At 39.1% G+C, this 16,461-nt stretch overlaps 2 protein-coding genes across 2 annotated transcripts in view; one reads left to right on the forward strand and one right to left on the reverse strand.

Annotated features, from left to right (window-relative positions):
- Positions 1 to 284: 284 nt before the first annotated feature.
- Positions 285 to 1,162, reverse strand: LOC134675241 (large ribosomal subunit protein bL35m). The gene is made up of 2 exons (XM_063533459.1): positions 1,041 to 1,162; positions 285 to 905 (listed from the first exon to the last, which is right to left on the reverse strand). The coding sequence occupies exons 1-2, from the start codon at positions 1,060 to 1,062 to the stop codon at positions 409 to 411; spliced, it is 519 nt and encodes a 172-aa protein (XP_063389529.1). The 5' UTR covers positions 1,063 to 1,162; the 3' UTR covers positions 285 to 408.
- A 160-nt stretch (positions 1,163 to 1,322) lies between these two features.
- LOC134675264 (MICOS complex subunit Mic60) overlaps positions 1,323 to 16,461 on the forward strand; it is a 28,161-nt gene continuing 13,022 nt past the window's right edge. Inside the window, exons 1-13 of the mRNA XM_063533484.1 lie at positions 1,323 to 1,477; positions 3,433 to 3,611; positions 5,487 to 5,643; positions 7,677 to 7,767; positions 8,694 to 8,765; positions 9,205 to 9,374; positions 10,704 to 10,830; positions 11,714 to 11,877; positions 12,826 to 12,951; positions 13,781 to 13,853; positions 14,568 to 14,656; positions 15,030 to 15,140; positions 15,847 to 15,964. Of these exons, the coding sequence (XP_063389554.1) occupies positions 1,433 to 1,477; positions 3,433 to 3,611; positions 5,487 to 5,643; positions 7,677 to 7,767; positions 8,694 to 8,765; positions 9,205 to 9,374; positions 10,704 to 10,830; positions 11,714 to 11,877; positions 12,826 to 12,951; positions 13,781 to 13,853; positions 14,568 to 14,656; positions 15,030 to 15,140; positions 15,847 to 15,964 (1,522 nt within the window). The 5' untranslated portion in view covers positions 1,323 to 1,432. The remainder of the gene's footprint in view (positions 1,478 to 3,432; positions 3,612 to 5,486; positions 5,644 to 7,676; positions 7,768 to 8,693; positions 8,766 to 9,204; positions 9,375 to 10,703; positions 10,831 to 11,713; positions 11,878 to 12,825; positions 12,952 to 13,780; positions 13,854 to 14,567; positions 14,657 to 15,029; positions 15,141 to 15,846; positions 15,965 to 16,461) is intronic.

A 16,461-nucleotide genomic window follows, 5' to 3' on the forward strand; every position in this document is an offset into this window, starting at 1 on the left:
CATGACAGCTGTTGCATAACGTTCCGTTTTACGTGAAAATTTTAAATGTCAATCTTAGTTTTTAATTAATTAAAAATGGAACGTTTTGTACTGAGTTCACTTCACTAGTATAGTCAGATTTATTTATTTCATTTTCCTTAGTTCTTTATCCTGGTTTGGTTCTATACCACATACGGCGTTGGTATGTCATAAGTGCATTTGGGGTTTATACTTTATATGATATGGGAAGCTCTATAAAACCTGAGATAGGTGGACAAAAGCAGTAGCCATAAATAAACTGTATAGATATTCAAACATTCATTTAATTGAACATTTCATTACTATTAAAACAAAGCTATTTTAAAGAAATATTGTTTTCTAGTATAACAATTCCTTTTTTTTAATATTTTGCATATCAATACTTAGTATTCAAGTTCTTACTGCTGGCTTCCTTCTAGTAGCATAAAATTCATCCCTTGTATGGTATGGTGTATATGGATCGTCAACATAGTACTTTGGCTTTTTCCAACACTTGGTAACCATCTTGTCCAGCAATTTAGTTTGTGTACCATTGGTAAAGACATGCTGGCGCAGACGTCTCCGCTGCGGTGGTGATTTCTTCCACATTTTCTTATGCCTACCAATCATTGGCCTGATCCAAATACCCCAGTGTAGTCTGAAGAACCTCTTTACAGCTGCCTTCACAGTTTTCCTCTTACCCTTTTTAAGACTGAATTTAGTTACAGTACGTACGGGCATTGGGGATATATTGTTGGCGATTTGTAGAATTTGGCTGTTGTTGATCAAAGACTTGCAGGCTGGAACATTGTACACTTGTCTGTGAAGAGTTGTGAAACTTCGCACATCTCTCGTAATCCTGGCAGCTTTGCATTGTTGCAACGCAAGAGGCCGTATACATCGAGCAGCTGAAAAGACAAAATTAACCTCAAACAGCCGTCAAACGTAACACAAAATATTAGTTTTTACAGGGCTTATTTACAAGATTTAAAGTTCATTACAATCTTTAATCATAATTGCAACAAACGTAAGTTATATCATACCTGATATTAGAGTACGAAGCATGATATTCTACGAAATTTAACTATTCCATTCAATATTATTCTTGATGTAGAATCGAAACAACTTGACATTTGTGTGCAATGCAAACTGTCATCTTAGAATACGAGGTTTTTAGCCTGGTACTTGTGATTTCGTATTGTTCAATGGTGCCTTTAGAATTTCGATTTAAATTTCAACTTGCGGTAATATACAATGATGACCTATTCTTTACTGTTTTCAGAAACTAATCAGTCAAATACAAAGGATAAAATCAAGACCAGAAAATTTTGGCCATATGGGCCATGCACTTCTAATCTATAGTATTTTAGTCTATGGTCTCTTTTCTCTAGTCTCTGATTTTTGACAGCCGCAGTGGAAGAGATTCAAGCCGAAAATGTACAAATTTACGAACCATTTAGCCAACGCAAGGTTGGTTTTGGTATGTAATTATGCGTATTTTATTCTTTATCGTGTAGAAAATCCTAAACTCCTTTATATAGTTCATAAAATTGGCATATTTTATTGATTTACGGAACCTTGTTTTGCCTATGTTTTGGCGTTCGCGCTGACGATTTTCAATGATTTCGACATCATTATCCAGAACTTGAGCCTCCTTATAGATTATATTTTTGGAGAGCCTAATTTGGATATTGTTGTGGCTTACATAACCGTAAACGTCATTTTCGTAAATAACCTAAACACTGCAATTGATGGCAGTAACTTCATGATGTCACTGACCAGGTGACCCGACCGGCCTACCAACTCATTTTTATAACCCAATAAGTTGGTACATTTTATTACTAACGCGGGGTAACGTCGACTATCCTATTGATTTATGTTGCAATAATTTTCAGAAATTATTCTTTTAAAAATTAGTTTTTGGCAAAAATTTCATTTTTGGTACAAGCTTTTATCGCTGACTGTACTTTTCTTACGACAGACAACTAATACTCATTGAGACAATTCTAAAAACCCCTAACACAATTAGGTTGCGTTGTTTCATCACAGAGTTCCTATGGCCACCTCCTGCCTCCATCATCAGATCAGTTCGACAGTACCATATTATTGTATTGTCACCAGAACTACATCCAGCTGCCAATTTTCATGACGCTACAATCAGGGTTGGGCAAAATACTGGCTTCCACGTATTTCAAATACAAATTACAAAATACATTTTTAAAAGTATTTGAAATACCAAATACAAACTACTTTGGTGACTGGTATTTGAAATACAAAATACAAATTACAGTGTTTAAAATAATGTATTTCAAATACAAAATACTTTTCATTTTTTTTGTTTAATCATTTAGTTTTTTAACGAATATCCTTTCCTAAAACCGTATAGGGTCATTGCGCTTGTTTTTGTCCAGCTCTAGTTTTCATCCACTTGACGAAATTTGAATATAAACCTACATTGCTGCAAATAGTAAATTAAAAATGAAATATATTATTTGCCTATGGGAGCGTTCAAGTATTACGTAACGCAATTTTTGGACATTTTTGACCCCCCTCCCCCCCCATGTAACGCGCCGTAACGTTTTTCCGTCTTGTCCCCTGGCGGTTGACGAAAAGTTCCGCGCAGAATAACTCGCGCATTGTACCTATTTGCCCTCGTACAAGTCGTACATTATATTTAAAAAAAAACGTCCCATTTTAGGATCATAGAATTTAATAAAATGTATTTTGTAGAAATGTATTTTGAAGCTTGAAGTATTTGAAATACAAAATACAAAATACATGTGAGTGCAGTATTTGAAATACCAAATACAAAATACTTTTCCAGGTAGTATTTGAAATACAAATACAAAATACTATAATGTATTTCAAATACGTATTTCAAATACATGTAATTGAAATACTGCCCAACCCTGGCTACAATCCTTGGAAGATGGTTAAATTAGCTACCTTAGATTCCATTACATAGTTAGTTACATACAGGTCGAAAGTTCATGGCCACCTCCTGTCTCCATCATCAGATCAGTTCGACAATACCATATTATTGTAATGTCATCAAAACTACATACAGCTGCCAATTTTCATGACGCTACGATCCTTGGAAGATGGTTAAATTAGTTACCTTAGATTCCATTACATAGTTAGTTACATACAGGTCGACCTAATAAAAGCTTGTTAATGATTAGTAGGTCATACCTACGATATGTATTTTCGGGATGAAATAAATCAAAACCTATTAAATACCATAAACAAACAAAACACATACACACACATACTAAAAAACACACATCAGTACAAAAAAGTAGCACTTTCTCAAAAACAAATGATTTTGAAAACTGAATTCTCAGTAATTTACTTACTAAACTTAGCAGGGAAGAATTGTACTGTGTTCAAGTAAGCAGCACTCTACGGTTAATCTATATTATTGACAAATTTCAGGTACGCAAGCAGCTGGACGGCACCTGTGCCGCCCTGGTGCTTATGCGCCAGCGGCGGCCACTGGGCACCAACCCCCCTGAGAATTGCCCGCAGCCACCGACTCGGCCTAAGAGTCGGAAGCTGCTATATGGCACTCTTGGGGCTGTGCTGCTCACTGGCGGCGCCGTTGTCTATGCCAAGTAGGTTATTCTTTAAGGACAATATCAAATACAACAAGCCACCCTGATGCTTGGTAGGCCATTGGCCAATCAAACATCAAACATCAAACATCAAACATCAACATTTATTCAGCAAATAGGCCACAAGGGCACTTTTACACGTCAACATTGAATTTACATAAAAGCAAAAATAATAACATCAACAATTTTATAAAATAAAACTAACAATTCAATCTAACGTATTACAATTACTAAGAGATGTATATGGTCTCTTAATGTCGAATTACATACAAAATACAGATAAAAAACACACACACAAAAAAAATCTATAATATTTAGAGGTGTAAATGTCTCTAGGTGTCAGAACTATAAGATTATATAGTTTATCAAGTTATCCTTAGAGATGTATAAGGTCTCCAAGAGTCAATATCCTGTATAATTAATACATTCATTAAAAGAAAAGAAACATACGAGAACAGAATGAGGCGTCTCACTGTAATTAATTAATAAAAGTTACTAAGTATAATAGCTCGTGTTAGCTTAACAGACCAGTCTCCACAAACAGCACCCGTTCACGAGTATGACGCGTATCTCAGCCATCGCCTCCCTCAACCTTCATTCGGGAAAGTGGCGACCCGATCAACAACGCCACCGTAAGCAAAGACTTTTAATGTCCCGGAGATCTGCCCACAGCCAACGACTCTGTCCAAGAGGGCGCCATTGTCTATGCCGAGAAGGTTACTTAAAATAAAGTGAAGCAGAAGTAGAATAAGAATGCAACACACTCTGTATGCTAAAATAACGATGGGGCTTTCATTTCCATTGTGCAAGCGGAACAGCAAAATACTTATGCACATGCAATAGAGATTGAAATGGCAGGTTGATGTAAGAAATTTTTCGTGCTTAGCATCCCCACTTTAACTTTTAACGCATTCACTGCCAGGGGGCGTGGCCTAGGAACAAACTTGTATAGCAGTGAACGCACATGTGCGTCGGGGGCAGTGAATGTGTTAACTTAGTTAAACAGATAAATGAGATTCTACAGTTGATAATTTACACAAATTCGCATGTATGGAATCACATGTACCATCACGCTCTGCGATTGTTGCGCCATTTAGGGTCCTAGCTAAATTGGTTGTTCAATACTTACGCTATAGAATTTCGAATTTAGCAAGAACCCTAAATGGCTTAATAATCCCATCTGACTGTACAAACAGCAATACTGTTTAAATGTCTATTGGTGGATCTTATTACAAAAGGCTTAAGGTTCACTGTAGGACAAACAGTGTGGGTGATGGTACATAACCAGAGCTCGGCAGGGGTGAGCCATTTTGACGTCACTTATGTCAAGTGTAGATATTAATATAGATACACCTTGGAAAGAAATATTAAAAAATAACTTTATTAATTATAAATAAACTAAAATGACAATGCCTTATGTACAAATAAACTTTTCGACCCTTTTTTTTTCTTTTTTTTGTGTCTGAGTACCCACAACACAAGCCTTCTTGAGCTTACCATGGGGCTTAGTCAATTTGTGTAAAAATGTCCTATATTATTTATTTATTTAACTTTAATAATAGCATGGATGGATATACATATTATTTGAAGAGGTTTACTAAAAAAGTTTGCTATAAAATTAATTTGTTTTAATGACGACGTAAAGATCGTAGCGGAAAGGCAGCCTAAATAAAATAATTTCTTTAGTTATTAAATTACATCACATATACCCTCGAATGACAAGGCATGTCCATGTTGTGCAAACTCTGAAAACAGCTCACCCCCGCCAAGCTCTGTACATAACACTGAATTGAACTGAACATTCAGCCACATAACACTGAATAAAATTTTTCCAGCTCGCTGTTCTATAGTATTTAAAGGTTATTTTCTTTTCAGGAACAGTCCCGAAGCCCGCAGCTGGGTGGAAAGCAACATGCCTTTAGCAAACGACTTCATCGCACTAGTGTACCAGGAGAACACAACCTATTGGCAGGCAGCTGTCGATAAGTTCAACAGTATCAGTACTTCACTTGGCCACGTGATGTTCGGAAAGGTAATGTAACTTTCACTTATGTAAAGTGTATTCATCCTTACTTGTCCTATCATGTAAACAAACACTCCTCGAAGACATTATAACACTTTTCTCTGGAATTACACAATAATCATCACTGATGACGGTCTGACATTGGTTCCATGGCAGAAGGGTCGGTGCCTCCTGTGGGATGCAACGTGCGTCAGTACGTTTGCGCCGTCCCACTTGAATCTCACGGTGAGGTCCGCTGGCTCAGCCGCGGAGTATGCGGCTAAAATGAAACATGCTAAGTACTCTGCCCTGGAGCCAATGTACGACTTTGTGCCAGTTGCAGTCGAGACTGCGGGACCTTGGGCTTTGGAATTCGTAGGGGATTTGGGCCGGCGGCTGAGGGACAGGGGGTGTGACCCTCGGTCCGGATCGTACCTGGTTCAACAAATATGCTGACGTCGCCGGTCAGCCTGTCGCAGCTAACCGGGTCAACCCGCCTGTCAAGGTGAATGAAGCACGGGCTCTACTTAAGGAGAAGTCCTCCCGCACCGATGTGGATAAGGAGGGATTCACACTGGTGGAAAGGAAACACAAGGCGCGCAGGGCGCCTCGTAAGACTCTGTGTGGCACTGCGGAGCCGGTTAATTCTGGCCTACAAGTTGCGACACCGAGTAAGGCGCTTTACGTGTCACGCCTACATTACTCCGCCGTAGCCGACGAGGTGGTGGAGTACGTTCGCCGGAAGACTGGCTACACGCTGAGGGTGCACCAGCTACAGTCGCGTCACTATGTGCACTTCAGTTCATTTGTGGTGCGCGTGCCGCGGCCGCTGCAGGACACCATCGCAAGCGCGGACTTCTGGCCGAAGGGTGTGGTGTTTCGGCGGTTCAGGGGCAACCTGCCGAACCCTACACCGAGTCAGACGACGCTACGGAGCCACGCCGTTACGCCGTCGCCCAAATCTAGTTAATTTAATTTTTTATGTGTATTGTTTTTCTTTGTCTTTTCTTTTACTTTGTAGTTTCACAGTGCCTTGGTTTTATACTGTAATGCTGTGTTACTTATTTGATCAATAAATAAAAAAAATAAAAATCTCATTGGCCATTCAACGTGGTAACGCTGCCAGTGTGTTGGGAACTTTTGAGCCAGGTACGATTCGTGACAATTGCTTTGCGAATTAACTTTGCTTTATTGTTTAAAAAAAAATGACGAACCCTGTTGCGGATATCATCATTGGTTTGTTTTGGACGAAGCATGTTGCGGATTTGCATTTGTAGCCACCTGACGAAGCCTGCGTTGTGGATATCCTAATTAAAAATTTGGTGTAAGTAGTTGTAACATAAAAATGTATATTATGTATAGTTTCATATGAAAAATTAAAAGATGTAAACGTATAATCATCACTTAAGATGTTGTTGTATACTTAAAGAATCTTACAAAGTATTGAAATCAACCAAATAACCACTGAAAAATATCGGTACTGGAAAGATTTTAGAAACAATATTAATTAACAGTCACTTATACTTATTTATAATCATTAATAATCGCATTAACGAACCGATCACCTCAAAACATCAGACATTATACGATGTCTAGATTCTCTATGAATCGTATTGTTGGAATGTCACGTTGACGTCACGTTTGTTTACATGATAAGACACGTAAGGATGAATACACTTTAGGGTTCTATGTTAAACTACTCCTATTACGATCACTCTTAAGCTTTCTCGAGGACTATCAATAATTACAGACGTTCTGAAGCGTAGAAAGATGTTTTATGAGAAGTGTTTGTTTACAAAGTTTACATAATAGGACAAGTAAGGATGAAGGCCTTCACCTGAGGGGTTCCTGTTTATTAGATTAAGAGTAAAAATACTAACAAAAATCAATTTAACTAAAAAACAAATAAATACTAACCAAATCTAACTAACCAAACAAATCACGTACCTATCAAATAGCAGGAAATAAAAGGCTTTTTATTTATTATTATAAGGATGAACACACTTTAGGTAGTAGTGTGTTAGAACCGAAGCTTATTTCCTTATTTTATTTTCTCTTCACAGGAGGGTGTGGTCCCGGTCGAGGTCAGAAAGAAGACCAATGAGGAGTTTGAGGCTGAAGCCAAGATAAACCTTGGACCCAAGAATTATGAATGTATGTATATGTAACTTATCATCAACAAGTATGAATATGGTGACATTTTTAATACATTCATTGCCACTAAGTGCTTCGGGTTACGCTCGTAGTGCGTGGCCACGTTTTCGCCGTATGGAGCGCGTAGTAGTGTACCCGACTGTCGGGTTCTTGGTCCTGAATGTGTCAAGAGATATAGAAACATTTAACAAAGTGTTGAAGCTAAAACTTGTGCCCTTTAATCTTCAAAGCTCTTATTGGCCACTACCTAAAGGTTGTCTGGAAGAGATCGCTTTTTATCGATAAGGCCGCCTATTGTTTACCTGTTGTTCATGTATTGTTTGGGTTTCTATGTACATTTATTCTGAGGTTGTGCAATAAAGAGGATTTGTATTATATTGTATGATGAAATTACTTATAATGAATTGATGAAACACGTTGTGGAGCATTCCATGAAATTGTCTACCGTTGTCCCGTACAAACGCGAAGCTTCTGAAGATTTAAAGGTATAAGAGTTTCCTTTTCTATGACAAATGGTCAAAAATATGCACAGAAAAATAATCGCCTGCTTTAAATGACGAGAAAAAAGTCGCAACACAGGAAATAAAATGCGTTTGTACGGGACAGCCCGTGGAATGCTCCTTGTATGTTTTATAATAATCTCATTTGTTTAACCTCCATAAGTTCATAACAAAAAGAGGGGTGGTGTGTAAGTTTAAATGTTTCAATTTTCCTTTGCTATATATGGCTCAATTTTTGTCGATTAAACTTAAATATTATTATATATTTATGATTCAACACGGTGTTATTGTTAAGTGTAAATAAAACTAATGTGTAGGTATTGTGTATGCATGAGATCATTGTGTGAACGTGTTGGTTTTACTTTTATTAATTTACATCAACATAGTAAAATAACACTTCATTCATTACTAATACTAACTTAACAGTGCCCCCGCCGGCGTTCGAACCCCTGTACTACGAGGAACCGAAAATAGTCGCCCCTGAGGTACACCAGCCAGGTATGTAAAACGTCTAAAACTGCATACATTTGAATGACATTAACTAATTACATATTGTTTTTTTAATATAACCCTTAATTTATTTCATAAAACCAACGATTCATATTACATTACGAAATACAATTCGAAATTGTTTGTAAAAATTTAGAGTTTTCTAAAAAGGACTCAAGTCTATACATAAGACTTGGGTCTCTAACAAGTTGAAAATAACTCGAGTTTAGACTTACATAATGTAAGAGTCTTAAAAAACTGAGATAACTAGGGTAATTCGCCAGTTTGGTCGCCTTAAACTAAAAATGAATTCTATTCACCTATAAACAGAATTGATTTTAGTATAAGGTTTCAATAACTGGCCGCCTTATCACATTAGGCAGGACAGTAACTAAAAGTGGCCAGTTACTGGCGAATTACCCTATATGTATATATTTTGTTCCTCCAGCAATCCTCATCCAATCGGACAAAAGTGAGCCCCAGCCACCATTGAAGATCGAGATCACCAAGGACCTCGTAGAACTTGAACAAGACATGCACGACAACACCCGAATCGCCGTCGACAACTATAAAGAAGCGGTTAAATACGCCGAGAGATACAACAAGGCGTTGTATAGGGTAAGATATACTTTATTGCAAAGATATAAGGTCGCAAATCATCAACTTCATCTAAACCCTCATAGACACGGGCAAGAGTGACCCTGTGTGGGGTATGGGTGCATGCGTTACACCCTCGGCCACCAATGAAGGTCGAAATCATCAAGACATGCACGACAACACTCGTATCGCCGTCGACAACTATAAAGAAGCGGTTAAATACGCCGAGAGATACAACAAGGCGTTGTATAGGGTAAGATATACTTTATTGCAAAGATATAAGGTCGCAAATCATCAACTTCATCTAAACCCTCATAGAAACGGGCAAGAGTGACCCTGTGTGGGGTATGGGTGCATGCGTTACACCCTCGGCCACCAATGAAGATCGAAATCATCAAGACATGCACGACAACACTCGTATCGCCGTCGACAACTATAAAGAAGCGGTTAAACACGCCGAGAGATACAACAAGGCATTGTATAGGGTAAGTTATACTTTATTGCAAAGATATAAGGTTGCAAATCATCAACTTCGTCTAAACCCTCATAGAAACGGGCAAGAGTGACCCTATGTGGGGTATGGGTGTATGCGTTACACCCTCGGCCACCAATGAAGATCGAAATCATCAAGACATGCACGACAACACTCGTATCGCCGTCGACAACTATAAAGAAGCTGTTAAACACGCCGAGAGATACAACAAGGCGTTGTATAGGGTAAGTTATACTTTATTGCAAAGATATAAGGTCGCAAATCATCAACTTCGTCTAAACCCTCATGGGCAAATTGGGCAAGAGCGACACACAGCCACCATGAGGATCGAAATCATCAAGACATGCACGACAACACTCGTATCGCCGTCGACAACTATAAAGAAGCGGTTAAACACGCTGAGAGATACAACAAGGCGTTGTCGGCTCGATTCGGAAAATGAATTAGATCTCTACTAGACCTCAACAAGTTCCGATATGGATAATTTAAAGATATTTGTAAGATAGATAGGATTCTGGAGGTCCTCTTGAACGATTTCGACAAGTTATGCCTTAGATATCCAAGTCACATCTAGTCGATATCTAATGTAAATCTAGTTGATCTCTATATCGTCTCTAGATCTTGTGATTATCTCGTTTCCCGAATACGCGTGTGTATAGGGTAAGTTATACTTTATTGCAAAGATATAAGGTCGCAAATCCAGACTCACAGCAACCAATGACACATTTTTTCATGTATGAGGTGTGAATGTACAAATGATTTGAGTAAAATGAGCCCAAGAAGTCAATATTGTGAAGACATGAATGACATGTAATTTTTTTTTGAAAACGCTCATAAAAGTATTTTTTTTATTTCAGCTTGTGGAATGCCCCGTCGAGGATTTGGACGGCACGTTGTTCAAGACTCTGCAATCCTCGAAGCACGAGCTCGATGCATATGAAACTAAGGCTAAGACCGCTTGCACAAAGGCCCGCTGTGCCATTGGTTAGTATATGCTTTTAACTAATAACAGAATAGGGAGTATTACTGCAATGTTCTGCCGCCAGAGTGTAGCACTAATTGGTTTAGTTAACCATAAAGTAATTTATTTATTCTTAAAAAATGAAAAATTATAAAAAAGTTAACCTTAGAGTAACTTATACATATTAAGCCTTAAACAGTTTTTTGACAAGTTTTCACAGACATTAAAATATGACATTGATGCATCAAGGCGGTTTGTTAACAAGGGCCTACCGGGAAACGAAATTTCGATTTTCTTGTTTCGCGTTTGACCCCCAGATTGTGACGGATAGTTGTAGGGGCGCCTCCTACGCAGAGTTTCGCGTAATATTCCCTATCATATTGATTAAGTTAGCCTTACTTCTCACAGATACAATTTGTGTGGGTATTTTTTAAAGATTTGTCCCAATTCACCCCAGTCATCCCTATTCGCCCCGGTTGACAGTACAATCTAATATGAATCTTTTGAACATCAGATTGAGGAAACCTGCATACATCTGCGAAGAAAAACAAAGTTTGTTTACAATTTCTGAACGCAACCATATCAATAAGTTGTGTGTGTATACCTACTAACATTAGTTGTAAGATTAAAATGTGTCACTAACGAAATTGATCCTTTGTTGGTCTTAAATAAATTTAATTTAATTTTTATAGCTGTCAAATGTCAATCAACAAATTGAATATTGCATTGACTGTCCAAATTTTTTCACTGTTAAATGCAAAATACGCGATTACGAATTTTGCGGATATATGTTGTCGATTCAAAAGTGTTCTTTTTTTACGCTCTTTCGTTTGAGCATAATTTCATTTGTTTCTACCGTCAAAGCCGGTCGCCATTATTTATAAGGATATTGGTTCTAATTTCCAGAGACCATTGACCGTATGCTCAAAGCCGGCGTGAAGGCGCCCCCGGAAAGCATCGCGTCCACCAAGCGCTACCTCAAGCAGTTCCGCGAAGACCTGTCCAGGGTCGAGATGGCCTTCAACGAGGAAAAGGAAAAGGCTGTGCTCAGCGACAAGTACTGGGAAAAGGTACCGCCATACAGCGATTATCATAAAGGCTAGGTGGTATTCCAACTGTCCAATTTCTTTGTCCAATGTGCATTTGCATGTCGCATTATTACAGCTGATTATTTCCTTAATTTAAATGTTAGGTTTCAATAACTGGCCAGCTTTCAATAACTGGCTACCTTAAACATGAATTATATTTATAGGTGATTAGAATTCATTTTTAGTTTAAGGCGGCCAATTACTAAAAGCGGCCAGTTACTGGCGAATTACCCCACCTAATGCCTAAATAACATTTAATACATTATGAATAAATGACTATGACATTTTGCTTAGTGAGAGAGTGAGACGCAATGCACATTGGAATAAGATATCGGACAGGTGGTATACCAACCTAATAAAAGATTAAAATCAGGAATAGAAAATCATTTCTAAACATTATTTCGTAGACATACATAGTAATACAAAATAATACACATATCAACAGTTGAACCAGGTTTTATCTGTATTTATAATAAAAGATACAGCATTTTTCACAGAAAACTTCGTCATGTTTGACGTTTGACAATTGTTGACGGCCGAAACGAGACTGAGCGCAAAAGCCGTGCCCAAGACGTTCGGCCATTTTTTCGACTGTGTGTAATATGAATCCAGTTAATGTAATTATAATACTTCTACTAGCCCGTTATATTGTCCCACTGCTGGGCAGAGGCCTCTCCTTGATCTCCACAACTCCAGTTGTTGGGCTTTTTCAGGCCGGTTACTGATAAAGGTGTTTAAGTCATCCCGCGATGGGCCTACCACGTCCGCGTTTCTTTTGCGGCATCCTAGCACACCTATCCGTATGCAGGTAGACGTGACCCGCCCAGTCCCACTTCAGCCTGGCGGTCTTCTCCCCACGTCATAATGCGTCATGTGTCACATGAGTGATAATAATTATAGGATCATATTAAAACCGTATCTCGGTTGCAGGTGAACCACGCCCGTCAGACGTACAAGCGCGAGCTGCAGGCCATGTTCCCCGGCTTGGATCTGAGCGCGAGGAAACTGGACGTGCGAGGAGACACCGACCTGCTCCTCTTGTACACGCTCCGCCAGGTCTGTATACAACATCATCATCATCATAATTTAAGAGCATGGCTCTTGTCAGTGAAGTATGCGCCAGTTTTCGCGGTCCTCGGCCAGGTTCTTTAGGTCCCTGTAAGACACGACATTTGCTTTTGCTTTTAGTTGTTGTGTATGGCTTGCTCGTGGTTTTCCTCTTCCTCTCTTAGCTTCGATTTTGCATTCTAATATAGTTTTAAAGAAAGTGATACAACATTGAACTATTATTACTAACGTATAGAACTGGCACAGAGGACCAGTATTCTGCGCCATGAGTTGTTGTTATTTTGACAACAAATCATGTGGAGCGTGAATCTCGCAACTAAACGCGTAAGCGCCACTAGGATTAAATTCAGAGTAAGCACAGAATGAAAGCAACTTAAGTGCATAAAATTGTAAGGTAACGTCTTGGGTCGTCCCATTCGTTTTTCGTCAAGTTCTTGAATTAGTCCTATTCTGCTTTCGTCACTCATTCTAAATTCGTCACAAACGTCGGTGGCTTTCAATGTAGAATGAGTGACGAAAGCAGAATAGGACTAATTTAAGAACCTGACGAAAAACGAATGGGACGGCCCAAGACGATACCAATTGTATAAAATGCTGCCTCGCCAACAAACTGCATTTTAAATAGTTTGGTGAGTAACTTTAAAATTGATTATGCATAATTTTATATGTGCCTTTGAACAAAAAATAAATAAAAAAATAGAGTGAAAATGCATGTTTCGCTTTCAAAATATTGACTTAAAACGCAAGAGACAACTAAATGACATTTTTGAACCTTAACTGTATTGAATTAGAATTCAAAATCGAAACTTCGTTTCAGGTGGCGTATCTTCAAAACGAAATCGCCGAATTGCAGACAGTCAGAGAACTCAAAATGAACAGAGCCATTGAATGTAAGTAAACTACAATATTTTTTAATAACTGTTATCAAAAACGAAAACTAAAAATCGTTTAATAATGTGGCAATATCACCACAATTTTTCAGGGTTCCGTACCCAAAGGGTAAAAACGGGGCCCTATTACTAAGATTACACTGTCTGTCTGTCACCAGGCTGTATCTCATGAACCGTGATAGCTAGTTGTAGTTGGAGTTGTAACAGTTGGAATTTTCACAGGTTATGTATTTCTGTTGCCGCTATATAAAGAAAGAAACTACATTTATTTACGTCAACCAACCAGTTAAAATTACAAATTATACATAGACACATGGACGTTAAAAAGTACGGAACCCGCGGTGGGCGAGTCCGACTCGCACGTGTCCGGTTTTTTATTTACATATTTTACAATGATTTTAAGAGTAAGGTTCTTACCTTACAATAGGAAAAATCGTATCTTAGGCACTGGTCCCACCGCGAGCTAGTAAGCTATGAGCTATCGGCTATAAACACGAACAAAAGATAAGCACTCCCGTGTAAATAAAAGAGACACGGCGATATTTATAGTTACTCGCCCAGCGGTGAGCTATAAATATCGCCGTGTCTCTTTTATTTACACGGGAGTGCTTATCTTTTGTTCGTGTTTATAGCCGATAGCTCATAGCTTACTAGCTCGCGGTGGGACCAGTGCCTTATAATAAGTTATGAATGACTTTTTTAACTTGTGAACAGGTCACGACGAGAAAAAGCTGATCGAAGCTAAAGTGGAGGACATGATTAAGAAGGAACAGTTAGAGAAGGACAAGGAATTCAATAAAAAGGTATATTCTTCTTCCTCGCGCTATCCCGGCATTTTGGCACGGCTCATGTTAGCCTAGGGTCAACTTGACAACTAATCCCAAAAATTTACGTTAGGCAATAGTTTTTACGAAAGCGACTGTCATCTGACCTTCAAACCCAGAGGGGAAACTAGGCTTTATTGGGATTAGTCCGGTTTCCTCACGATGTTTTCCTTCACCGAAAAGCAACTAGTAAATATCAATGGATATCTCGTGCATAATTTCCGAAAAACTCATTGGTACGAGCTGGGGTTTGAACTCGCGACCTCCGGATTGAAAGTCGCACGCTCTTACCGCTAGGCCACCAGCGCTTCCAACCAGTTATGTCTAATGTAATTGAACTTGTGTTTGTCAGATCCTAGAGGTGCACGCGGAGGCGGCGCGGCAGATGAGGGAACAGCTCAAGAAACAGTTCGAGGTCCAGCAGGACGTGATGCAGGCCGCCCTAGCCAGGAAGGAGCAAGAGGTACAGTATATTATTATGAAACTTTTGTAATGTAGTGTAACATGTGTACGTCAGCTGCTAGAGGTGCACGCGGAGGCGGCGCGGCAGATGAGGGAATAGCTCAAGAAACAGTTAGAGGTGCAGCAGGACGTGATGCAGGCCGCCCTAGCCAGGAAGGAGCAAGAGGTATAGTTTGTAGATTTTCAATAGGCCCCGACGGCTAATCCTTTGTCTATTGTTAACACGTTTACCGTCCGTGCATTATATGACATGCACCGTCAAACTAGCTCTGTCACGTCCAAGTGACGTCAGAAATGGGAATGCTCTATACATTTGTGCATTACCTGTAATGCACGGACGTATCGATCCATGTGAGTAGTGAAGGCGAGGGACAGTAAAGTGTTAAATAAAACCGCTCGTGCTACCACCTGCATGAAAAATCGTTTGTTCACTTTACCCAGGTTTGAATTACGACTCCTATGGAAACTGCAACAAGATTCGAAATGAACTAATGGATAAATATTTTGTCAGGATGTGTGTGGTCCGTTCCACTCAAAAGTAGTGTTATAAATAAACGTTTTCTATTGAAATGGTAGGGTTCCTATGATATATAATATTAAGATTTAATTTTGAAGGAAATAGTTACCATTTTTAGGTTATAAAATTTCTAATCTGGAAGAAAACGAACTATATAACGAATGGTCCAAATCAAATAGCTTTTTTTCAGGTGATGTCTAAATTCAGCCGTCAAGTGTCCGAACAAGTTGAAAAGGAAAGAGTCATCTTCAAGCGTGAACTTGCCGCCATGGCGGGTAAATTGCAGGCTATAGAGCAGACACTCAAACGTAAGTAACATAGTTGTGTTAATTAACAATCGTTAATTTAGCTGTTGAGATATTCAGTGCCCGCACGAGCATTGTAGCCGATAACAGGGAAAAATCGTATGTAGCGAAAAGCGATGATCAAAATAGCGTTGGCCTATGTTGCACCAAACCTGAGTTCCACTAGCTAAAGCCAGGGTTCAGCATCAGCTTTATCTTGGGTAATGCTCTCCCAAGTGCTCATCAAGATGTGACGGTTGACCAAAATAGCGTGGGCCTATGTTGCACCAAACCTGTGTTCCGCTAGGTACACTAGGGTTCAGCATCAGCTTTATCTTGGGTACTGCTCTTCCAAGTGCTCATCAAGATGTGACGGGTGACCAAAATAGCGTGGGCCTATGTTGCACCAAACCTGAGTTCCGCTAGGTACAGCGAGGGTTCAGCATCAGCTCTATCTTGGGTACTGCTCTTCCAAGTGCTCATCAAGATGTGACGGGTGACCAAAATAGCGTTGGCCTATG

Source organism: Cydia fagiglandana, chromosome 21 (assembly GCF_963556715.1).
Source record: "Cydia fagiglandana chromosome 21, ilCydFagi1.1, whole genome shotgun sequence".
NCBI lineage: Eukaryota > Metazoa > Arthropoda > Insecta > Lepidoptera > Tortricidae > Cydia > Cydia fagiglandana.

Excerpts from the sequence above, each read along its gene's own strand:
- LOC134675241 (XM_063533459.1), bottom strand. The coding sequence starts at position 1,062 with ATGCTTCGTACTCTAATATCAG. Across the intron at positions 906-1,040 it reads GCTTCGTACTCTAATATCAG|CTGCTCGATGTATACGGCCT; the intron begins GTATGATATAAC and ends TTGTCTTTTCAG.